Here is a 21443-nt window from a genome sequence, read left to right as displayed (position 1 = left end):
AGGTAGGTGGTGGTTAGCCGCAAACCCGAGGTCCAGATGGGAGAAGAAAACCAGGATCTCCCCCTCCGAGCCAGAGACTCTCACACTTACCTCAGTTGATCTTGAACCCGGATGCCTCCGAGTAGCGGTCCACCTCTGACATCACCTATCGGCACTCCTCTTGTGGTGAGACAAACACGGTGACATCATAAGCATAAGCTACCGCCTTTAGCCGAATCCGGCACCGCCAGGAACCAAAGTGTCCTTAAAGGTCTTATAAAATTTGGATGTTAAGCCATCCGGCCCTGGTGACTTTTTGAGGGCAAGCCCATCAATAGCCATCCTGACTTCCTCTTCCCGGATCATCTCAGTCAAAACGTCAAGAGATGGTTCTACTCCCGGTTCAGGGACGGTTTCAGACAAGAGAGGGGTCTACTCCTGGTTCAGGGATGGTTTCATCCAAGGAAGCTGATACTCCATCTCGAGCTAGATCCTTCCTTTCTAAGAGGTGCAAGTAAAAGGTTCTGATGACCCACAGGATCCCTGATCAGGACTGATTCAGAGATCCTGTACTATCAATCAGTCCTGAGACTACTTTAGAGACGTTTCCTCCTTTAAATAAAACCTGTCTATTCTGGACCTACAACTACCCCTATGATAGGTGAATCCCGTGTGGCCTGGGGTGTGCCGGATGTGGACATCCACCAGGCGAGCCTCACTCGCTATGCTATTAAGGGTGACACTATCATAAGTCAGCTTGTCTCTGGAACCTCCCCTATCTTGAGGCCTCGTGACAGCATTAAAGTCCCCTGCAAAGACTTGTGAAAAGATAGGGCTTGATCCTCATAAAGAGACACTTGCGGTCCCACATCTAAAAATCAAGCACCTCCCCATTTCTAACCCAAAAACCCATCTGCATTTTAGCGGTGCAGTAAAAAAGACCGCCACTCCGCTATATGGCTCCGCAGTAACAGATCAGTAGGAGGGGCCGCAATATATATATAGACCAGGAAAATAGATCTGTAGATATATATATATATATATATCTACAGATCTATTTTCCTGGTCTGTTTATATGGCTTAAAAAAATCAAAGGCAGCAAATCTTGCCGTATCTGACTTAATGCTTGTGAGATTAATGGACGCCAGTGTCAACAGAGAGGGTGCTGCCATCGAGGGTGTGTGAATTAGATGGCTTTCTTCTTCCTGTCGCCCTTTTCACCCTCCACATCAGAGTTTTTTTTTTGTGCAATAAAACACTCCCTATGAGCTGTGTACCGCTGGAGGGGGCGTTCCCCGGCAGGTACGACATCATCTGGAGCCCTCACTGCTGTATGCTCTGGACTCGGGAGCATGCATAGAACAGTGTTCCAATCTCCTGAATCCCCTCCTCTCTGTGTTGCTCATGCAGAGGAGGGGATTTAGAGGAAGCAGATTCCAGACGTCCTGGCACACACAGCGCTCACTCTGGCCTCCTTGATTGACAGAGCCGCTGTGTCTTCTCAGTTTCCAGACTTTTGTCTCCCCCCAGGACACAATCCTGCAGTCTAGGGGGAAATAAGCCTAATAAGGGGGACACTTAGGGCTGGGGCAAGGATTTTTGCCACCTTAGGCAAAAGCTTATTTCCGCCCCTTGACATGCCTCACTTTACTACTGGGGTGATACACTGTAACAATCCTCCTCATCATGTAATCACCTTACTACTGGGGTAACACACTGTAACAAACCTCCTCCTCATGTAATCTCCTTACTACTGGGGTGATATACTGTAACAAACCTCATATAATCTCCTTACTACTGGGGTGATACACGGTAACAAACCTCATCATATAATCTCCTTACTACTGAGTAGACACACTGTAACAAATCTCCTCATGTATTCTCCTTACTACTGGGGTGACACACTGTAACAAACCTCCTCCTCATGTAATCTCCTTACTACTGGGGTGACACACTGTAACAAACCTCCTCCTCATGTAATCTCCTTACTACTGGGGTAACACACTGTAACAAACCCCTCCTCATGTACTCTCCTTACTACTGGGGTGATGCACTGTAACAAACCTCCTCCTCATGTAATCTCCTTACTACTGGGGTGACACACTGTAACAAACCTCCTCCTCATGTAATCTCCTTACTACTGGGGTGACGTACTGTAACAAACCTCCTCCTCATGTAATCTCCGTACTACTGGGGTGACGCACTGTAACAAACCTCCTACTCATGTAATCTCCTTACTACTGGGGTGACACACTGTAACAAACCTCCTCCTCATGTAATCTCCTTACTACTGGGGTGACGCACTGTAACAAACCTCCTCCTCATGTAATCTCCGTACTACTGGGGTGACGCACTGTAACAAACCTCCTCCTCATGTAATCTCCTTACTACTGGGTGACGCCCTGTAACAAACCTCCTCCTCATGTAATCTGCTTACTACTGGGGTGACACACTGTAACAAACCTCCTCCTCATGTATTCTCCTTACTACTGGGGTGACACACTGCAACAAACCTCCTCCTCATGTAATCTCCTTACTACTGGGGTGATACACTGTAACAAACCACCCTCCTCATGTAATCTTACTACTGGGGTGATACACTGTAACAAACCTCCCTCCTCATGTAATCTCCTTACTACTGGGGTGACACACTGTAACAAACCTCCCTCCTCATGTAATCTCCTTATTACTGTGGTGACAAGATGGTGCTGGCTGGGCAGTTTTCCCATCTTGCAGCATGCAGAGTGGCACCCCCATTACGAGGGCGCTCTAGGTGGCTGCCTGTTTTGCCTATAGGTAGAACTGGCCCTACACCTAGTGGCCATAAATTCATGGCTTTATTTAATACATAAAAAGTTAGAAGTATATAAGAAGCATAAATGGTCACTGTCAGATATAAAACCTTTTGATATGTTGTAAAGCATGTATATAGAATAGTATAACCAATAGGTTTTGCAATTGCTTTCATTAGAAAATTTTCAGTATTTCATAGTGAAAAATCCAGACAAACAACTGCCCCCTGGAATGCATTCAGTACTTTTGTCTACACTGCTTCGTCCTGGACTCCAGGACATTTTGGAGAGGGGGAGGGGCTGTACACACTGCAGACTCATGAGAAGAGGAGGAGAGGGCAATCACAGTGTCTTGTCAGCTGATCGGGACACAGAATTTCTCATTACACCGACTCTCACACCGCAGACATCAATGAGAGAGGCAGAAACACATTGCAGACGAAAGAGTAAGTGTCCCTGCATGTATGTGTGTGTATATCAGTGTGTCTATCTAATGTGTAAGAATATATGAAGCCTGTGTGTGTAATAAAGGGGGACTACAATCATATCCTCCAGCTGTTTCAAAACTAAAACTCCCAGCATGCCTGCACAGCCAAATGATGTGTGGGCATGCTGGGAGCTGTAGGTTTGCAACAGCTGGAGGCGCCCTGGTTGGGAAGCACTGGACTGAGAGGGAGGGGGAGTGGTTATCACAGTGAGTACCCGCCCCCCTGCTTCTGGTGGACAAAATTAAGGTATTTCAGAAATAAAGCTAATTCTGAGAGAAATGTAGGTCACAGACACATACAAAGTACATGATCGGGAGGAGATACTGAGCAACATATAACAGTTTAGTTTTTTTGAGTGATCTGGCGGGTACGCTTTAACTTTCCATTAGGTCTAATTTATAAATGTTCATAGATGGTGACAGGTACATTTTAATCCTTTTTAGGGAAACCAAAGTATCCATCCTTTCCATGTCTCTGGACTCTAGGCCAGTCCCCCCACCCCCGAGGACAAAAGGACTCTGTGCCCCCCTGAAAACCCCACCGTCACCTTCACCCTCCTCCTCACCAAGGGATCAGAAACGATTGGGTCAGTTTTGCTTTCCTTCGGGTGGGAGATTTCCAATCTCTGTTTTCTCTATCACCATAGACTAAGGAGATGATGCCCTACTCATTCTGGATCTGACCTGTCATCCATTAGGGCCTCAGCAGAAAGGTCGCCTCTGGGACAGGATCAGAGGTTGTCTCCATAACTTTCCCTTTGGTGTTTATCAAGATGTTTTAGTTGGGCTGGTGTCTTTTTCTTGCTGTTCCTCACTGATCCCTTAATCCTCTCCCCTGCAGATTCTGGCTCCTGATCTTCACCCGCTGGGGCCAAGACCCCATTAGCAAAAGAATGAGGACGACTGAACAGGTGTCACCTAATCTCTGCACAAGATGCGACAAGATGGCCTAGACCCCCACACAAGGCACATTTCTGCACCGCACAGTTTACACTGAAGTATGTGGGGTCACCACACCTGTGACAGAGCTTCGGCTGACCCCGGTAGAAAATCTGGATACGATCCCTACCGAGAAAGGCAGAGGATGGAATATGGGTAACTGTGTTTCCTGAATCCCTGTTCTTTTGGGGGAACTCCGATAACCTCGCTGTACTGTCCTAACCAGGTGATGTTGTCTACTTGAGAGTGATTCTGCTCATAACGGTCAATGCCTGCACAGCAAAGTCTCACTTGCTCATTCTTTACCAATTCATTATTTGAGCAGAAAAGCTCAAGCCCCTCCAGCCGAACAAAACTGATATTGAATTCAGGAGAACCTTAGGGATCAAGGAGTAGATATCAAAAGCCCATCTTCAGCAAGAGCTCAACCACTATGGTCCTTGATGGACACATATCTTTGTCCTGCTACCGAAGACGAACCACATTCCTACAGTTACTACCTGGCCCGGCTGTTGGGAGGGACCACACAGTATCCCCCCCCCCCCCCTTTCCTCTCGGAAAGGCAGAGACCATGCCTCTCTATCCAGAATGACAGATCAACTGCTCTCCCCTCTACATTAATCGACCTTTCCCCCATTTTGAGAGCCCTCAGGAGACTTTGTTGCAATAAACCATCCCCAGTCAGGAGACAAGGACACTTCCTCCAGCAGTAACTAGGGTTTGTCACCACTGGGGGGAGGGGGCAACCGGATAAGACCCTACGCTTAACATTACACTTATACCCAATGACATCACCAACACCCCCAATAACATTATCCCTATGCACATCTGTTCTCCATCAATCTCCTCCACATCATCCACCTGGCTCTTAGGATGCAGTCCCATCAGCCTTCTCTCTCTGTTATCAGCCATCTCTCTGAAGTGGTCTTCATTTTGCAGCTTCCTGTTAAATAGACCACTTGTCTCAGATTACTGCTTTCTGCTACCCCAAAGCTCTAATTTCCGTCTGGAATCTATTTACCTCTGCCTACATTTTTTGGGGCCACATCGTCCCAGAGTCTCCTAAAGGATTTACTCAAGTCTTCGTACTTACAGAGGGGACTTATGACCCTCGAGCCATAGGTGGAAAAACACTCCTAGGCCTTCTGTACTCCCCAACCTTTGTTACTCTTTCCTCCAGAAGAACTCCGCTTTCTGCTGGCAGCACCCAGCTTTCCTGAGGTGGATTCTTCCTGGAAACCTTTCAACATCTTGCCTCAGTGGGGAGAGTTGGAGCTACGTTGTTGTGGCTCCGGGTTTAACTCCTCACCCCCAAATCCTCCAATGTACTGGCCGCTTGCTGGCCTCCCTCGCTCATACAAGATGATGAATAAGCTCATATCGTAGAAAGTTACAGAAACTATAGATTTTTTTTTTAGGGTATTTTATTTCTGCAGTTTTCTTCGCTCGTCCATCGTCCACAGCCGCACCAGAATGTAGTCGAGACGTTTAGACAGATGATGCTCTGGTTCCTCTAATCTCCCCCTACAACTGAATACGATTCAGGCTCCGGCCACATGACCATTCAGGGTCAACATTAACAACAATGGAGAGGAAATAATCCGCTGGATCCTGGAGAAATCCTCCTGTGTTCTGTATTCTCTGCAGATTTATCCCATTGATATTTTGTTGCAAATTTTTCTGTGTAGTCGGAGGATCCAGGTCTTTGTTGTTGCTTTTCAGGGTCTTACACTTTTGCTGGATTGAATGGAAGCTGCAAAAAAATAAGTTGATCAGAAATGGCAGGAAGAACTATCTGAGGAATCGGATCCAGGATGTGTGAGAGAAAGAACTCTGAGGGATCTGATCTAGTGCAAATGACAGGAAGAATTCTGAGGGATTTGATCCAGTGTGAATGACAGGAATAACTTTCTGAGGGATCTGATCCAGTGTGAATGACAGGAATAACTTTCTGAGGGATCTGATCCAGTGTGTGTGTCACACGAGGGACTCTCTGAGGGGTCTGATCCAGTGTGTGTGACATGAGGGACTCTCTGAGGGGTCTGATCCAGTGTGTGTGACATGAGGGACTCTCTGAGGGGTCTGATCCAGTGTGTGTGACATGAGGGACTCTCTGAAGGGTCTGATCCAGTGTGTGACATGAGGGACTCTCTGAGGGGTCTGATCCAGTGTGTGTGTGACAGGAGGGACTCTCTGAGGGGTCTGATCCAGCGTGTGTGACACGAGGGACTCTCTGAGGGGTCTGATCCAGTGTGTGTGACATGAGGGACTCTCTGAGGGGTCTGATCCAGTGTGTGTGACATGAGGGACTCTCTGAGGGGTCTGATCCAGTGTGTGTGACATGAGGGACTCTCTGAGGGGTCTGATCCAGTGTGTGTGACATGAGGGACTCTCTGAGGGGTCTGATCCAGTGTGTGTGACATGAGGGACTCTCTGAGGGGTCTGATCCAGTGTGTGTGACATGAGGGACTCTCTGAGGGGTCTGATCCAGTGTGTGTGACATGAGGGACTCTCTGAGGGGTCTGATCCAGTGTGTGTGACATGAGGGACTCTCTGAGGGGTCACCCCCTTTTCCCATAAAAAAAACAATGTAAATAAAAATATATGGTATCGCCGTGTGCGGAAATGTCCGAATTATAAAAATATATCTTTAATTAAACCGCACTGTCAATGGCGTATGCACAAAAAAAGTTCCAAAGTCCAAAATAGCGCATTTTTGGTCACTTTTTATTACATGAAAAAATGAATACAATGATCAATAAGTCCTATCAATGCAAAAATGATACCGCTAAAAACCTCAGATCACGGCGCAAAAAATGAGCCCTCGTACCGCCCCGTATGCGGAAAAATAAAAAAGTTATAGGGGTCAGAAGATGACAATTTTAAACGTATTAATTTTCCTGCATGTTATGATTTTTTCCAGAAAACGACAAAATCAAACCTGTATAAGTCGGGATCATTATAACCGTATGAACCTACAGAATAATGATAAGGTGTCATTTTTACCGAAATATGCACTGCGTAGAAACGGAAACCCCCAAAAGTTACAAAACAGTGTTTTTTTTTTAAATTTGGTCTCACAATTTTTTTTTTTTTCTGTTTCACCGTAGATTTTTGGGTAAAATTAGAGATGAGCCAACTTACAGTAAATTCGATTCGTCACAAACTTCTCGGCTCGGCAGTTGATGCCTTTTCCTGCATAACTTAATTTAGCTTTCAGGTGCTCCCGTGGGCTGGAAAAGGTGGATACAGTACTAGGAGACTCTCTCCTAGGACTGTATCCACTTTTTCCAGCCCACCGGAGCACCTGAAAGCTGAACTAATTTATGCAGGAAACTCATCAACTGCCGAGCCGAAAAGTTCGTGACGAATCTAATTTACTGTAAGTTCGCTCATCTCTAGGTAAAATGACTGACTTCATTACAAAGTAAAATTGGTGGCGCAAAAAATAAGCCTCATATGGATTTTTAGGTGCAAAACTGAAAGAGTTATAATTTTTTAAAGGCAAGGAGGAAAAAACTAAAATGCAAAAACTGAAAAACTCCGGGTCCTTAAGGAGTTAAATCAGAATACTGAGGTTTAAGTTTAGAAAAAACATCTCATACAGCTTCCATAACTAGTTAACATCTTTTGTGTGTGTTTGAGGGGTGATGTGTGTGTGTGTGTGTGTGGTAGGGATCGACCAATATCGATTTTTTTAGAGCCGATACACTGTGGAGGTTAGGGCCGATAGCCGATAACTTATACTGATATTCCGGTATAAGTTATCGGCTATTTATCCCCCCCCGCGACACCGCTGCAGATCATTGATTTAAAGCGGGCGCTTTAAATCAATGAACTGCAGTGGCTTTTGCGGTGCCAGAGACCGCCACCCGCTTCTACCACCCTCCCTGTCCTGGGGTCCTGAGTCCTATGACCACCGCCACCTCATTGCCTCCCCCATCCCCGGTTTAATAATTACCTGTTCCCAGGGTTCCACGCTACTTCTGGCACCGACGGCATCCTCCTGAGTTGTCACTGTGTGCACTGACGGTGACGTCACGTTGAGTGTAACGCAGGACTCAGCAGGAGCCAGGAGTAGCGTGTACCCCGGGCCCAGGTATTTATATAACCGGGGATAGGGGAGGCAATGGGGCAGCAGTGGCGGTGGGGGGTGCAGGGCATTATCGGCAAGGTAATTGCAGATAACGTGCAAAATTGTGAATATCGGCCAAACGCTCATTTACTTTTAACAGTGATCTTCCCCCCCCCCCCCCCCCCCAACTTTGGAGAAGGAGGGGGGGAGGACACAGTCAGCCCTGGCGGTCCAGTGGTAAGTATGGTTTCTTCCGCGCAGAGTGCTGTGTGGCGCAACGCTTTTCCACAGACTGACGGATCTTTTCCGATTCCTCCTCCAATCTTCCGGGTAGCATAGCGGAAGTCCGGTGCTGGTGTGAGATGGAAACTTGTGACCCGTGCAGACTTGCGACCGCTCCTCCCCTCAGCTCTCCGAAGCTAGAGGCAGAGGACGCAGGTCTGCATGGGAGAAAGAAGGCAGAGCAGGGGAGAGAGGACGTACACGGCTCCTCATCTCCCCTCCCTAATGATTTCTATGTGTGAAGGGGGACATATTGCACGGGCGGGGGGGGGGACATCACAGACTGGGGATGATTTCCACCCGTACAGTATGTCCCCTTCACACATAGAAATCATCCCCAGTCTGTGATGTCTCCCCCTTCTCCCCAGTCCGTGCAGTATGTCCCCTTCACACATAGAAATCATTAGGGAGGAAGATGAGGAGCCGTGTACGTCCTCTCTCCCCTGCTCTTCTGTTTACTTTTCCCCGTGAAAACTCGCGTCCTCTGAAGGCAGAGCAGGGGAGATAAGGAGCAGTGTATGTCCTCTCTCTCCCCTGCTCGGCCTTCTTTCTCTCGTGCAGATCTGTGTCCTCTGGGAGGGTGAGATGAGGGGGGCGTGGCTTCTTTCTCCCGTGCAGACCTGCGTCTTCTGCTCTGCCTTTTCTCCACCCAGCTCTAGCTTCGGAAACCTTCAGAAAGCTGAGGGGAGGAGCGGTCGCAAGTTTCCACCTCACACCAGCGGAGCACATCAAAAGGCATCCACGGCGAACTATGGCCGCGTGCCCACAGAGGGGGCTCGGTGTGCCACAGGTTCGCCATCACTGGCCTATAGCAATATATTATGATTCTAGATATGCACAATATGGGGTACCTTTCATACTTTTATGACTTTGTTTTTCTGTGACTCATCCTTATTCAGGTACGATGTCTCTGAATAAGAACTTTTGGGTCTGCATAAAAATGGTGTTTATAGACTGATCGATATCCGATTAATATTCCTACAAACGCAATCTCCTGATAATCAATCCTATACAGGGATCTGGGTGGAGTATTGATCATTGACCTCTGCTGCGTCACCTCAATCTTCATACACTACGTCAATGACTGACGAAGCAATGTCCTGCATAAGATATAAAGAGCAGTAAAATAAGACGCTGCAGCCAAAATAGTCAAGAAAATATCTTCTGTTTTATTCTGCAAGACAGGCAAGTATTATGGAACCACGTAAATGTTGTACACAGATCTGCCCCCCATGACAAAGGGGTACAACACAGCCAAGAGTATTGAACAATTAGAAACAAGTTCACTTGTAACAACAGCGCACCATGGTACCAAACCAAAATCAAATACTGAGCGGTAAACACGAGTCACCAGATGGGGCAGCACAGGAAGGGAAACCAGATAACATCCGGCAGTGACACCACGTAGGGAAGTGCTATGGAAGCAAGATGGTCAGAAATGGGGTCTCATCCGGGATCTGGCTGACACCATGTAGTACACAGAGGCCCAAACCGCCCCCCCAGTGCTGGCGACAGCTGGTGGCTAGCATTTGTAATGAGAATCCTGCCTAAACAGCTACAGCATGATCTGTTGGAGAAACACTAAAACGTACACTTTGTTTCTTGTGAAAACCATTTAATCTAGCTACATGATTTCCTCATGACACCATAGAAAGACGGAACATTTTACACAAACAGTCAGTAACATAGTACCAAAGTCACATGCTGAAAAATAGGAAGAAAAGTCTGCGAAGAACCAGAAGTGAGGAGCAACGTCCTGATCAGACCAGAAATGTGTACAAAAGTGCTGAAGAGTTTGTTCCTTTGTGTCATCTTCTAGTCCTGTTACCCCAGAAACCCCCCGCCCCCCGGTCCAGGCATTAAAGACGTGCCAGGAATGTTATGTGCAAACTTGTACTGCATCGTAATAGCTTATCGGGTTCTACTTCATGGAAACATGTTGCATATTCCTCTTCCTAAGCTTTATTAAAATGAAAAAGCTTTCTGCCCCGCAGAGAACAAAACAATAGCAAACAATATAACAGGCTCCGCGTCCTCCCTGTGACATGTGAGGGATTCTGTCTCCTCCACAACTGGAGCAGGGCCACTAAATAAATCTTAAAGACTACAGTGATCTACACCCGCGGCAGTACCCAGTGATTCGTGGTGGGTCAAATCTGTCCCGTAGACCTTTGTGTCCTGACATCAGTAATCTAGAATGTGTGGCTCTCTAGTTGTTGCAAAACTATAACTCTTAGCATGCCCTGATAGCCATAGGCCATTACGTTAGGAGTTCTAGTTTTGCAACAGATGAAGAGCCACAGCTTAGAAATCACTATCTAGAGCATTGTTTGCCGACCAGGGTGCCTCCAACTCTTACAAAACTACAACTCCCAGCAAAACAGCCTGTGGCTGTCAGGGGATGCTAAGAGTTGTAGTTTTGCAACAGCTGGAGGCGCCTTGGATGGAAAACACTGCTCTAGGGACAAGAGGCCTTTACTACCAAAACTGCTGTAAAAGGGCACACTTCACACAGAAAACCTTGTGATCCCGGCCTTTGCCCTCATGCACAGTATTACAGTTCCATACAACCTCAGAGCTGTAATCCCACAGAGTTTACTGGTCCTCTGCTGCACCTCCACAGGCCTTGGCTTACATATAAGCTGTATAGACACTGTATTATAGGGGTATTGGCAGCACGGCTTTTGTGCGACACTGCAGATCTGTGCATGAGGGCCACAGCTTGACGCTGCGTCTATAACGGGAAATCACTGGTGGGAAACTCCATGGATCATAATGCAGATACAATGCCTATGTGCTATGTACTAACTGGGGCAATGTATAAGTGCTGATATACTGCATCCCTCCCCTCCTTGTTGATGGAAATTAAAGTGCAAGCTCTTTGGCCCAGTGAACAGTAAGACTATGGCAGTTCTGCAGCTGGTCACAGTCCTGTTTTCTTCCCTGCACCTTGACATATCTATAGCAATCCGGCCCCTAGGGGCCCAAGCACCAAGACATATGGAGTCTGGAAGGGCCCCTGACCAGTGCACAAAGTCACATCTGGGCCACTAATGTTATTGCCTCCCAGTTGTGGCACAGCAGGAAGTGGAAGCCACCAATGATACAAGATTGGGCCCTAAACTGTGATCGTGTCACATCAGCCTCAACAACTGGAAATGGCTGCAAAATACCAGAAGCTTCTACCGGCCCAGGTGCCAGGGCATCTGCTGCCACCTGTGCAGGGACACAACCAATGCCTCCTCTGCTGGAGCTCCCCTTTATGTTGCGTTGAACATAAAAGTCTAGTTAAGGCCAAGTCGTTTCTGGACTGAAGCCATTTATTGGTTTATTGCAAATGCAAAAGCCACAGGAGGCTTCTTATAAGGGGAGGGTCAGCGCGGGCCGCGTCCAGATACAACATGGGAAGTAACCCATGAAAATTAAGAAAAAATAAAAGGAAAACAAAAAAACTAAACTTACAAGTTACTTAAAAAACAAGCTAAAACTCATAGGCTTAGGATTCCCCTGAAACTGCAGAAATACAGCAAAATGTTGAAAAACTCCCAACATCCTATAAAAACAGATCCTTACAGATTGTTCAAGTACCAGGAATTCATTTGTCTTCAATTACAAGACAGAAAACTATTTCCACCTCATGGTGACGATCACCAGACCTTTTCCCTTAATTTTTAAATGACAGCAGAGGGCAGGGTAATCCGCCTGCACAGCACCCACAGCACAGAGGTTTTCAGCTCTGCCTGGAGTGACAGGGGTCAACTCCAGGGGTTTGAAGTCCCCCCCCCCCCCCCCCCCTCCAAATTAAGAGACTGTGCATGATTATTACAGAACCGCAGCCTCCAGTCAGTCGCGTGGCCCTTGCGCTTTGCAAACATTAAGAGACACAAAACCAAACATAATGCTGACTTGCATTATCCTGGTCAATGGAAGAAGCGGGCTAAATGGCAGCTGTGAAGTGCAGGGACACACGCCCGACGAGGATACACAAACCAGCAAGACATAGAAGTCATCTGACGTTTCATATTGCACAGTTATTTTCATGAGCCGTTTATACGACAAAGGATGAATGAGACTGAAATCAGAGGCCGCAAAATCTTACGGGTAATAGACTTTGATCTGTGAAATAAATGGTGTCCTGATGTTCTGTAATCTTAATGGTAGCGGTCCCTGCAGCCCCGACTCCTCTGCTCTAGTGCATTACTTTTGGGAGTTTTCGCATTCATCATCTTTTGCCTTTTGCCCATTTTGTACCAAGCGCCGAATGAGTGCAAAAAAAAATAAGCGCGAGTCGCTGTGCATCGGCCATAAGTATCAAATGGGCAGAGACCATGCAAGACAGAGAACACTGGAAGAGGCGGCAGATGCTTCTAGATGGCTTCATCCGCTCCGCACACAAGTGGTCCTTAGGGTCACAACGTTCCACCCTTGTTCAGAGAATAAATTATATAATCTGGTGAAGTCACCGGAACAGACAAAACAAATATATAAAGAAACAAAGCGTCACGTAGCTGCCATGATCAGATATCAAACCTGTGTCTAAGAGAAGAATCCATAGATAGCCAGGCCGCTGCGGGAGCCGCCCTTACAAGGGACTCTTAAAGTGCACCCCCTTCATAGAGAACTACCAGGGTAATCTGTCCCAATATTGAGGAGCCCCAGACGGTACCCACAGCAATACGAGGTCCTCCCTATAAAGCAGCTGTGGAGGGGGTGATGGCCGCCATGTATGACGCACACCCGCGTTACCCACCTTGCTCTACAGTGGAGGAATAATTTAATATTGCGAGCCATCTAGAAGCACTGACCTGACAGTACAAAACAACGTTACGGGAGCGCCAGCTCCTCATCATTTACAATCCAAAGTAAAGCATCCATTGTAACAAACTTTGGAAAAAAAGAAACATAAAAGGAAACAATGTAACGTTGCGGATGGAGGTAGGGTCATTACATCATGTAACGTGCTAGGCAACCACCACCCAGAGCGCAAAAAAAAAAAAAAAGAGAGAAACCATAAGTGACAGATTAGTTATTTTCTTTCAAACCACCTTTTTTCTTCAAGTTTTGGCATAGAAATCTGTGCAGGTGCCACGCACGTCCCTCTTAAGTGCTTGATCCAGCAACAAAAATCATTTTGGTGGTTGAATTTGGTTAGAACTACTGATGTTTCCTCAATTTAAGAGTTAGTGCGGTGGAAGCCAAAACTTTGTTTACTGTTGGAAAAATAAAGCGACTTTATTAGTAGTTCACGTTTCCATACAGGAAAAAAAAAAGTGAATCTGAAGAATCCTTTGGTCTTCGTTCCCAAATCTCAAGCTCCATCCTCTACTGTGGCGGAGCAGAAGGTCAGCAGGTGGTGGCGGCTGTGAGGAGAACGCTGAAGGCGCCTGACTCTTCCGGTCTCACAGAGGCAAGAGGAGCCCTCCGATCTGTGCCGCATCACCCTTCATTTCACATTCACTTCTTGTGCAAAACAAGCAGTCTTAAGTAGAAAGAATGCCCACGTAAATCTAGTATAAACTGTAGAAAAGATCCAGAATAGCCATCGTCCTCCCCAGGGGCTTATCTGTACAGGGAGGACATGTGTGCGTAGACGGGATAGGCCAGCCTGACGTTCAGAGAATCGTTGTGTTGGATGAGGGATGTGTGCTGGTAGTGAAGCACCAACTCCTTAAGTGTGCTGTACAGATTGTAAGGCTCTGCAAACCCGTATCCCCGGGACGTGCTGTATATAACGCAGTGCTTGACATCACTGTCCGCCCTAGACAAGAAGGAGACAATTATTATCTGAGGGGAACATCTGATATACACATGAACAGCTGATTATATGTTCAGCATGCAAAACTACACCCAGCAGTATATCATTTTACGTAGCCTAAGAAAAAGTGAATTAAAAGGGATATTCCGGCATAAGAATATTGTTAAATAAAGCTATTACCCTAATAACTTACTAATGCAATGTTATCATTAATTGTACTGGTTTCAGCATCTTTGTGGTTCTCCCCCCCCCCCCCCCTTCAGCCTACATCATCTCTCTGTCATATACATGTATATCTCTCTATTGGGACATTTAGGGAAGAATGAGGTGTGGTTACAGCATGCTGCTTTGTGTTGAACAATACCACAGGCAGAGGAGCAGACAGGGAACAATTACAACAGGGGCTGCAGACTGTTCTGCTCTGTAGTTCATTAATGGAAACAGCAAACTTCGACAGATCAGAAATACAACTTCTCCATATAATGACTCAGACTGCAGAGGTCTATGGTTGGACAGAGCCTATAAAGGGATTGGAAGGTGTGGGCCCAGCTGCCCATGTCAGGACCCACTATGGTGAGAACAGAAACCAATAAGAATGGTCACTCACACCACAGAACAGGCATAACAGCCCTTCTTGCTACTTTCTCGGATAAGAAATGCGCCATCAGGCTTCCCTTGCAGTAACTCTTCTGCCTGTATTCGGTTGATGTCCCCAACAAACCAGGTCTTCTCATCATAGTGCGGCAGATACTCATCCTCCTCACATAGGAAGTACAGCCTGGAGCGGGAGAATGAGAAGCCGGTCAGGGGGTGAATATATAGACAACGCTCTGACCACAGCGCTGACACCGAGTACTCACTCATCAAGAGTCTCAGTCTTCATTCCCAGCCACTCATTGATTCTCTTCTGCCGCACACCCTTGTGATTCAGCCACCTGAGGGGAGAAGAGAAATGGTCTATTACAGGTCAGAGCTGGGGGGTCCAGGAACACAACGGGGGACACAATTAAAATTGTGAGATTGTCACATAATGACGAACATTTGATGCAAAACTTAGTACAAAGTGGCACAAAAATCACTAAATTTTTTAAGAGTTTCCAGAAAAAACAAAACAAAAGTTTACAGGATGCGATGACCTGTGCGGGATTTATGCTGATTACAGGACATTTTTATAAGAAAATTCGGCCACAAATTTCACAAGGCCTTTGTTTTGTAATGGTGTGAAAATGTAAAAAACTGAATTTTTTGTTTTTGTTTTCCTAGTTACATATTGCATTTTTTTTTAAGTTGACGTTGCAAATAGGTATTTAACCTCTTAAGGACCAAGCCCATTTTGACCGTAAGGACCAGGCCAATTTTTGTTTTCACACTTTAGTTTTTTCCTCCTCAACTTCTAAAAATCAGAATGCTTTCAATTTTGCACCTACAGACTCATAAGGGCTTGGTTTTTTTGCGCCACCAATTCCACATTGTAATGACATCACTCATTTCACCCCAAAATCTACTGCAAAACAAAAAAAAGTATATTTGTGAGGTGAAATTGAAAGGAAAAAAAAAAAAAGCTATTTCGTAACTTGTGGGGGCTTACGATTCTACTCAGTGCACTTTTTGGTAAAAATGACCCCTTATCTTTATTCTGTAGGTCCATACAGTCACAAGGATTCCCAATTTATGTAGGTTTTATTTCATTTTACTACTTTAAAAAAAAAATGTACATGCACCAAAATTAGTATGTTTAAAATTGTCATCTTCTGACCCCTATAACTTTATTTTTCAGCGTACGGGGCTATATGATGGCTCATTTTTTGCGCCGTGATCTGTAGTTTTTGTCGGTACCATTTTTGTTTTTACTTTTTGATTGCTTTTTATTAGTTTTTTATGGTATATGAAGTGACCAAAAATGCACAATTTTGGACTTTGGTATTTTTTTCAAGTGTACGACCATCAACCATGTGGTTTAGCTAACCTTATATTTTAATAGTTCGGACATTTACGAACGCGGCGGAACCACACATTATTATTTTTAATTACATTATTTTATTTAAAAAAAAAAGGGAAAAGGGGGGTGACAAACTTTTGATAGGGTAGGGTTTTAGCCGTGGGTCCTGGCTGCCCATAGCAACAGGGACCCACCAGGTTTAACCTGTCCTCCAGTCGTGAGAATGGTTTAAACCCCGTTAACAGGACCAGGGCGTACAGGTACGCCCTTGGTCCTAAAAATTCCCATTAAAAAATTTTTTACACTATTTTTTTTGTCTTCAGATTGCATAAACTGTTCTGTGCCATAGCATAGCATTGATCAGTGTTATCAGCGCGCTGTTGCTCCAGCCTGTATTGTTGGGAGCAGAAAAGTGCCAAACGGACATCAAGGAGGCAGGCTAGGACCCTCCTGTTGTTCACTCAGCTGATCGAGACCTGCGATGTTGCTGTGGATGTTCCAATCAGCTCCACTGAGCTACCGGCACCGTCAACCCCGCATTTTAGATGCCGTGATTCACTTTGAGCGTGGCGTCTAAAGGGTTAATGCCGGGCATCCGCCCGATCGGCGGTGCCCGGCATTAGCCATGGGTCCTGGATGCCTGTAGCAACAGGGACCCATCAGGTTTAACCTGTTCTCCAGTAGTGAGAATGATTTAACCCTTTCCCTTTTTTTTTCATTTTTTGCGCCGTGATCTGAAGTTTTTATTGGTACCATTTTTGTATTGATCAGACTTTATCGCTTTTTATTCATTTTTTCATTATGAATAAAATACACTAGTTTTGACCGTGCAGTTTAAATAATTATATATTTTTATAATTCGGACATTTCCGCATGCGGCGATACCACATATTTTTTTTTTACACAGTTTATTTTTTTTAAATGGGAAAAGGGGGGTGGATTCAAACTTTTATTAGGGAAGGGGTTAAATGATCTTTATTCACTTTTTTTTTGCAGTGTTATAGCTCCCATAGGAGACTATAACACTGCACACACTGATCATTGTTATCCCATAGGGGACTATAACACTGCCCACACTGATCATTGTTATCCCATAGGGACCTATAACACTGCACACACTGATCATTGTGATCCCATAGGGGACTATAACACTGCACACACTGATCTCTTACATTGATCAGTGGTTTTTCATAGGAAACCATTGATCGATGATTCTGCCACTTGACTGCTCATGCCTGGATCTCAGGCACTGAGCAATCATTCGGCAATCGGACAACATGGAGGCAGGTAGGGACCCTCCGGCTGTCTTGTAAGCTGTTTGGGATGCCGAACAGCTCCCTGAGCAAACCGGAAACGTTTTAGTTTCACTTTAGACGCGGCGATCAACTTTGAACGCCACCTCTAAAGGGTTAATAGCGCGTGGCACTGCGATCAGTGCCGTGCGCTATTGGCCACGGTCCCGGCCATTGTTAGAGGCTGGGCCCGACCTGCTATGATGCGGGGGGCACGCCGTGGCCCGCGTTATAGAACGGGAGAGAACTCATGACATACTGGTACATCATGGGTCCTTAACAGGTTAAACCGTGTTAACAGGAGCAGGGCGTACAGGTACGCCCCAAGTCCTTAAAAGGACAAGCCTTATGCTAGAAAACTGATCCCCTATCAGAAGGATAGGGGATAAGTTTTAGATGGCGGGGGTTCTGAGTGCTGGGGGCCCCTGCGATCGCCTGTACAGAGCCCCTGTGCTTTAGCACAGGAGCATGTCACGACCCCCGCCCCTCCATAAATCTCTATGGAAGAGCCGGAGGTTGCCAAACAGCTCTCCCATAGAACTATATGGAGGGGGTGTAATGGCCTCAGCTTCGGGTGGGGGTCGTGACGCGCGCCTATGCAAAAGCACAGGGGCTCCGTACAGGCAATCGCGAGGGGCCTCAGCACTCTAGCATGAGACTTGTCCTTTAAGTCCCAGGATGCGAGTGCATACCTGTAAGCCCTTGGTCCTGGTGGGCTTAAGCATTGTCCAGATACATTTATTTATTTTACTGAGCTGGAGGCAGGTTTGTTTTTTTGGTAATGTTGTGGTACCACACGTATTTTTGCAGAAAATGACAAGAAAAATGCTGCAAAAAAAGAGCACCATTCACAAATTTGCTAAATTCTTAGTGATTTTAGAATATTGTGGTAAACACAGACGTTTGTGTGAACACCAGATATAACGAGCAGTCACTTACACCAGGTGCTGGTCACGGATCTTGCGCAGTTGGATCAGGTCGGGTTTGATGCTGTTCATCTTCTTGTCTATTTCCCGGTTGTTCATCGCTTGTTTCTTCAGGTCCTGCTCCAGTCGCATTTTGCTGTCATGAATCTCCCCCAGTCGAGATTTCAGTTTCTCATAGTTGATCATTATTCTAGAAAAGCAACGAGACGTCAGAAGGGGCAGCAATGATTCTGGAGTCAGATGTCCTGGAGAGGCCGTGCACACTAACCTCTCTATCTCATGGTCCTCTCGGTGGACACAGTCTACGATTTTTTTACTGTATCGCTCCTGGGAATGGCACTGCTCCTCAAAGATCTTGATGGTCTCATTAAAGGCCTCGATTGCCGTCCGTTTCATCTGAATCTCCTGTAAGACGCAGATGTGACATTGCTCGGGTTAAAGGGGGCAGAAAAAGATGCCCAGAAGGGCTTGCACCTATACAGTGGGTCCATCTGTGGTGAGAGGACACTCCTGTATCCAAGTGGGGGTCATCTGCAGTGTGAGAGATCACTCCTGTATATAGGCAGGAGCAGCACTGATGTGGGAGAGGCCACCCCTATAAATAAGCGGGGGGCGGCACTCACCTGAGATGTCTTGGTGTACTCTTCATACAGCCCGTCATACTCTTTACTCTTGTCCTGGTACTGGCTGTGATATTCCTGGAGCTTCTTCCCCACGGCGTCGATGTTGTCCTCCTCCACCAGCTGGTCCTGCACACAACAAGGAGGGGAAGACCGTTACCAGGAGCTTAATATGGTCGGCGCCGATGGTGGTGGTGTGGGGATCACTCACCAGCTGGTAACGTGATACGGGATACAGCAGCTTCACATCCAGCTTGGGATTGTACTGGGCCAGAGACTCGTGTCTGTAATGGTTGATCAGCTCCACCACAGATATAAAGGTCAGCGGATCAGAGAAGCCATATTTTCCATCCCGGTGGTAAATCTTTATCAGTTTGTTGTTTCCACCCTTCCTACAATAAAGTGAAATGATAAGAGTGTGAGGGAAATAACTAAATCTGGGCAGATGAGAATACAATGGTCGCAGAGATCACCCATCCCCCTGGCGGCTTTACCCCTCAGTTACTTCCAGGGCCGCTATATAGAAGAGACCATAAGAAATCCCTAACAAAAGGCATCTGTACAATGAAGGCAGGGCTTATCTTGTGCATGTCATTTGTTACCACCTACCGAAGGGTGAGCGTGTAGTCTCCTTGCATCTTGGTGGAGGAATCGCGAACCAGAAACGTCCCGTCCGGCATATCCCGCAATTTATCATTGACTTCTTCCCTGGAGACCGAAAGCAATGAGATGAGACTCAGCAGTACAGCGCAGTGCAGGGGACTGCAGGGGCCTCAGGCTCACTTACCTTGAGATGTCTCCCCAGTACCACTCCGCATCCTCCAGGGGCGCCGTGCTGGAACTGTCCTTACACACAGGACCCATAGACTTTAGGGGCTTAGGAGGAAGAGCTGCAAAATCCCAAATGGAAATTCTCATTAGACAAAATGTCCAAATTGGGAAAGCAGCAAATTACTACAAAAGGTGAAGGGTGGGGGCATGATATGCTTTGTGTCTACCAATGAGTGCCTTCATACCTATTGTTGATGACCATGTTATTTACTGTTTGTAGGCCATGTGGCCGATATTGGTAACTTTTCAATAAAACAAATAAAATAAATAAATAAAAAAGGTGAAGGGTGGGGGTTACCAGTGTTTGGGTGTAACAGGTGAGGAGGAAGGTCAAGATCTAGGGCAGTGGTTCTTAACCTGGGTTCGGCGAGTCAGTCCCAGGGGTTCGGCGGGGGAGGTCGCAACAGGACAGGCAAACCAAGCAATTGCTTGGGGCCCCGAGCAGAGCCGGTGCATTGCCGTGGAATGAGATTTGCCATAGAATGAGATGGTCCGCCTCCATCACATCCTATTGGCTCTCTCTTGTCACGTGACATATTTAAACTTCACGCATCGATGCGAACAGTAGTCTCAGTTTGGCTATCACAGGGAGAGGATCTCCTCACCCTGTGATAGCTGAAGCTGCACGGAGCTAACATGGGCTCTGTGGCCCGACAGAAGTTCACATATTTACGCAGCTCATACGGCTGCCTCATTTACTGGTGATCCACAGCGCTATCGGGATCCCGATGCCCGATGGCGCTGTCATCCGTGTGCGTCCCCGCGAGCGCCCCACGCCCGCAGCTCTACTCCCCGTCCCCCGCAGATGTACTCCCCGTCCTCCGTCCCCCGCAGCTCTACTCCCCGTCCCCTGTGAACGCTCAGGGAGCGATCCACAGCGCTATGGGGATTCCTACGCCCGATGGTGCTGTCATCAGTGTGCGTCCCCGCGAGCGCCCCACGCCCGCAGCTCTACTCCCCGTCCCGTTAACGCTCAGGAAGCGGGGAACAGAAAGTAGAGCATCGGGTGCAGGAAAAGTTATTCGCGTAGTGCTGCGCATGCGCAGTACTACTTTATCTGCGCCCGATGCTCTACTTTCTGTTCCCCGCTTCCTGAGCGTTAACGGGACGGGGAGTAGAGCTGCGGGCGTGGGGCGCTCGCGGGGACGCACACTGATGACAGCACCATCGGGCGTAATCCCCATAGCGCTGTGGATCGCTCCCTTGAGCGTTCACGGGGGACGGGGAGTAGAGCTGCGGGGGACGGGGAGTAGAGCTGCGGGGGACGGGGAGTAGAGCTGCGGGCGTGGGGCGCTCGCGGGGACGCACACTGATGACAGCGCCATCGGGCATAGGAATCCCGATAGCGCTGTGGATCAACAGTACATGTAATAATAGAGTATGTGTATATGAGGCAGCCGTATGAGCTGCGTACATGTGTGAACTTCTGTCGGACCACAGAGCCCATGTTAGCTCCGTGCAGCTTCAGCTATCACAGGGTGAGGAGATCCTCTCCCTGTGATAGCCAAACTGAGACTGCTGTGCGC

At 47.0% G+C, this 21443-nt stretch overlaps 1 protein-coding gene across 3 annotated transcripts in view; it reads right to left on the bottom strand.

The window, feature by feature from the left end:
- Positions 1-5592: 5592 nt before the first annotated feature.
- PIK3R3 (phosphoinositide-3-kinase regulatory subunit 3) overlaps positions 5593-21443 on the bottom strand; it is a 35407-nt gene continuing 19556 nt past the window's right edge. Inside the window, exons 2-10 of one of the 3 annotated variants that reach the window (XM_056553254.1) lie at positions 19874-19976; positions 19696-19794; positions 19298-19478; positions 19090-19215; positions 18735-18871; positions 18480-18656; positions 15170-15244; positions 14917-15087; positions 5593-5950 (exon numbers count right to left, since the gene is read on the bottom strand). In XM_056553254.1, coding sequence (XP_056409229.1) covers positions 5722-5950; positions 14917-15087; positions 15170-15244; positions 18480-18656; positions 18735-18871; positions 19090-19215; positions 19298-19478; positions 19696-19794; positions 19874-19950 — 1272 coding nt within the window. In that variant the 5' untranslated portion in view covers positions 19951-19976 and the 3' untranslated portion in view covers positions 5593-5721. Of the gene's footprint in view, positions 5951-9700; positions 14313-14916; positions 15088-15169; positions 15245-18479; positions 18657-18734; positions 18872-19089; positions 19216-19297; positions 19479-19695; positions 19795-19873; positions 19977-21443 lie in introns of those variants that run through there. The other 2 variants (XM_056553253.1, XM_056553255.1) reach the window with 2 other exon arrangements.

This window comes from Hyla sarda, unplaced genomic scaffold (genome assembly GCF_029499605.1).
Source record: "Hyla sarda isolate aHylSar1 unplaced genomic scaffold, aHylSar1.hap1 scaffold_264, whole genome shotgun sequence".
Classification (NCBI taxonomy): Eukaryota; Metazoa; Chordata; class Amphibia; order Anura; family Hylidae; genus Hyla; species Hyla sarda.
This window is presented reverse-complemented; position numbering and strand designations above follow the sequence as displayed.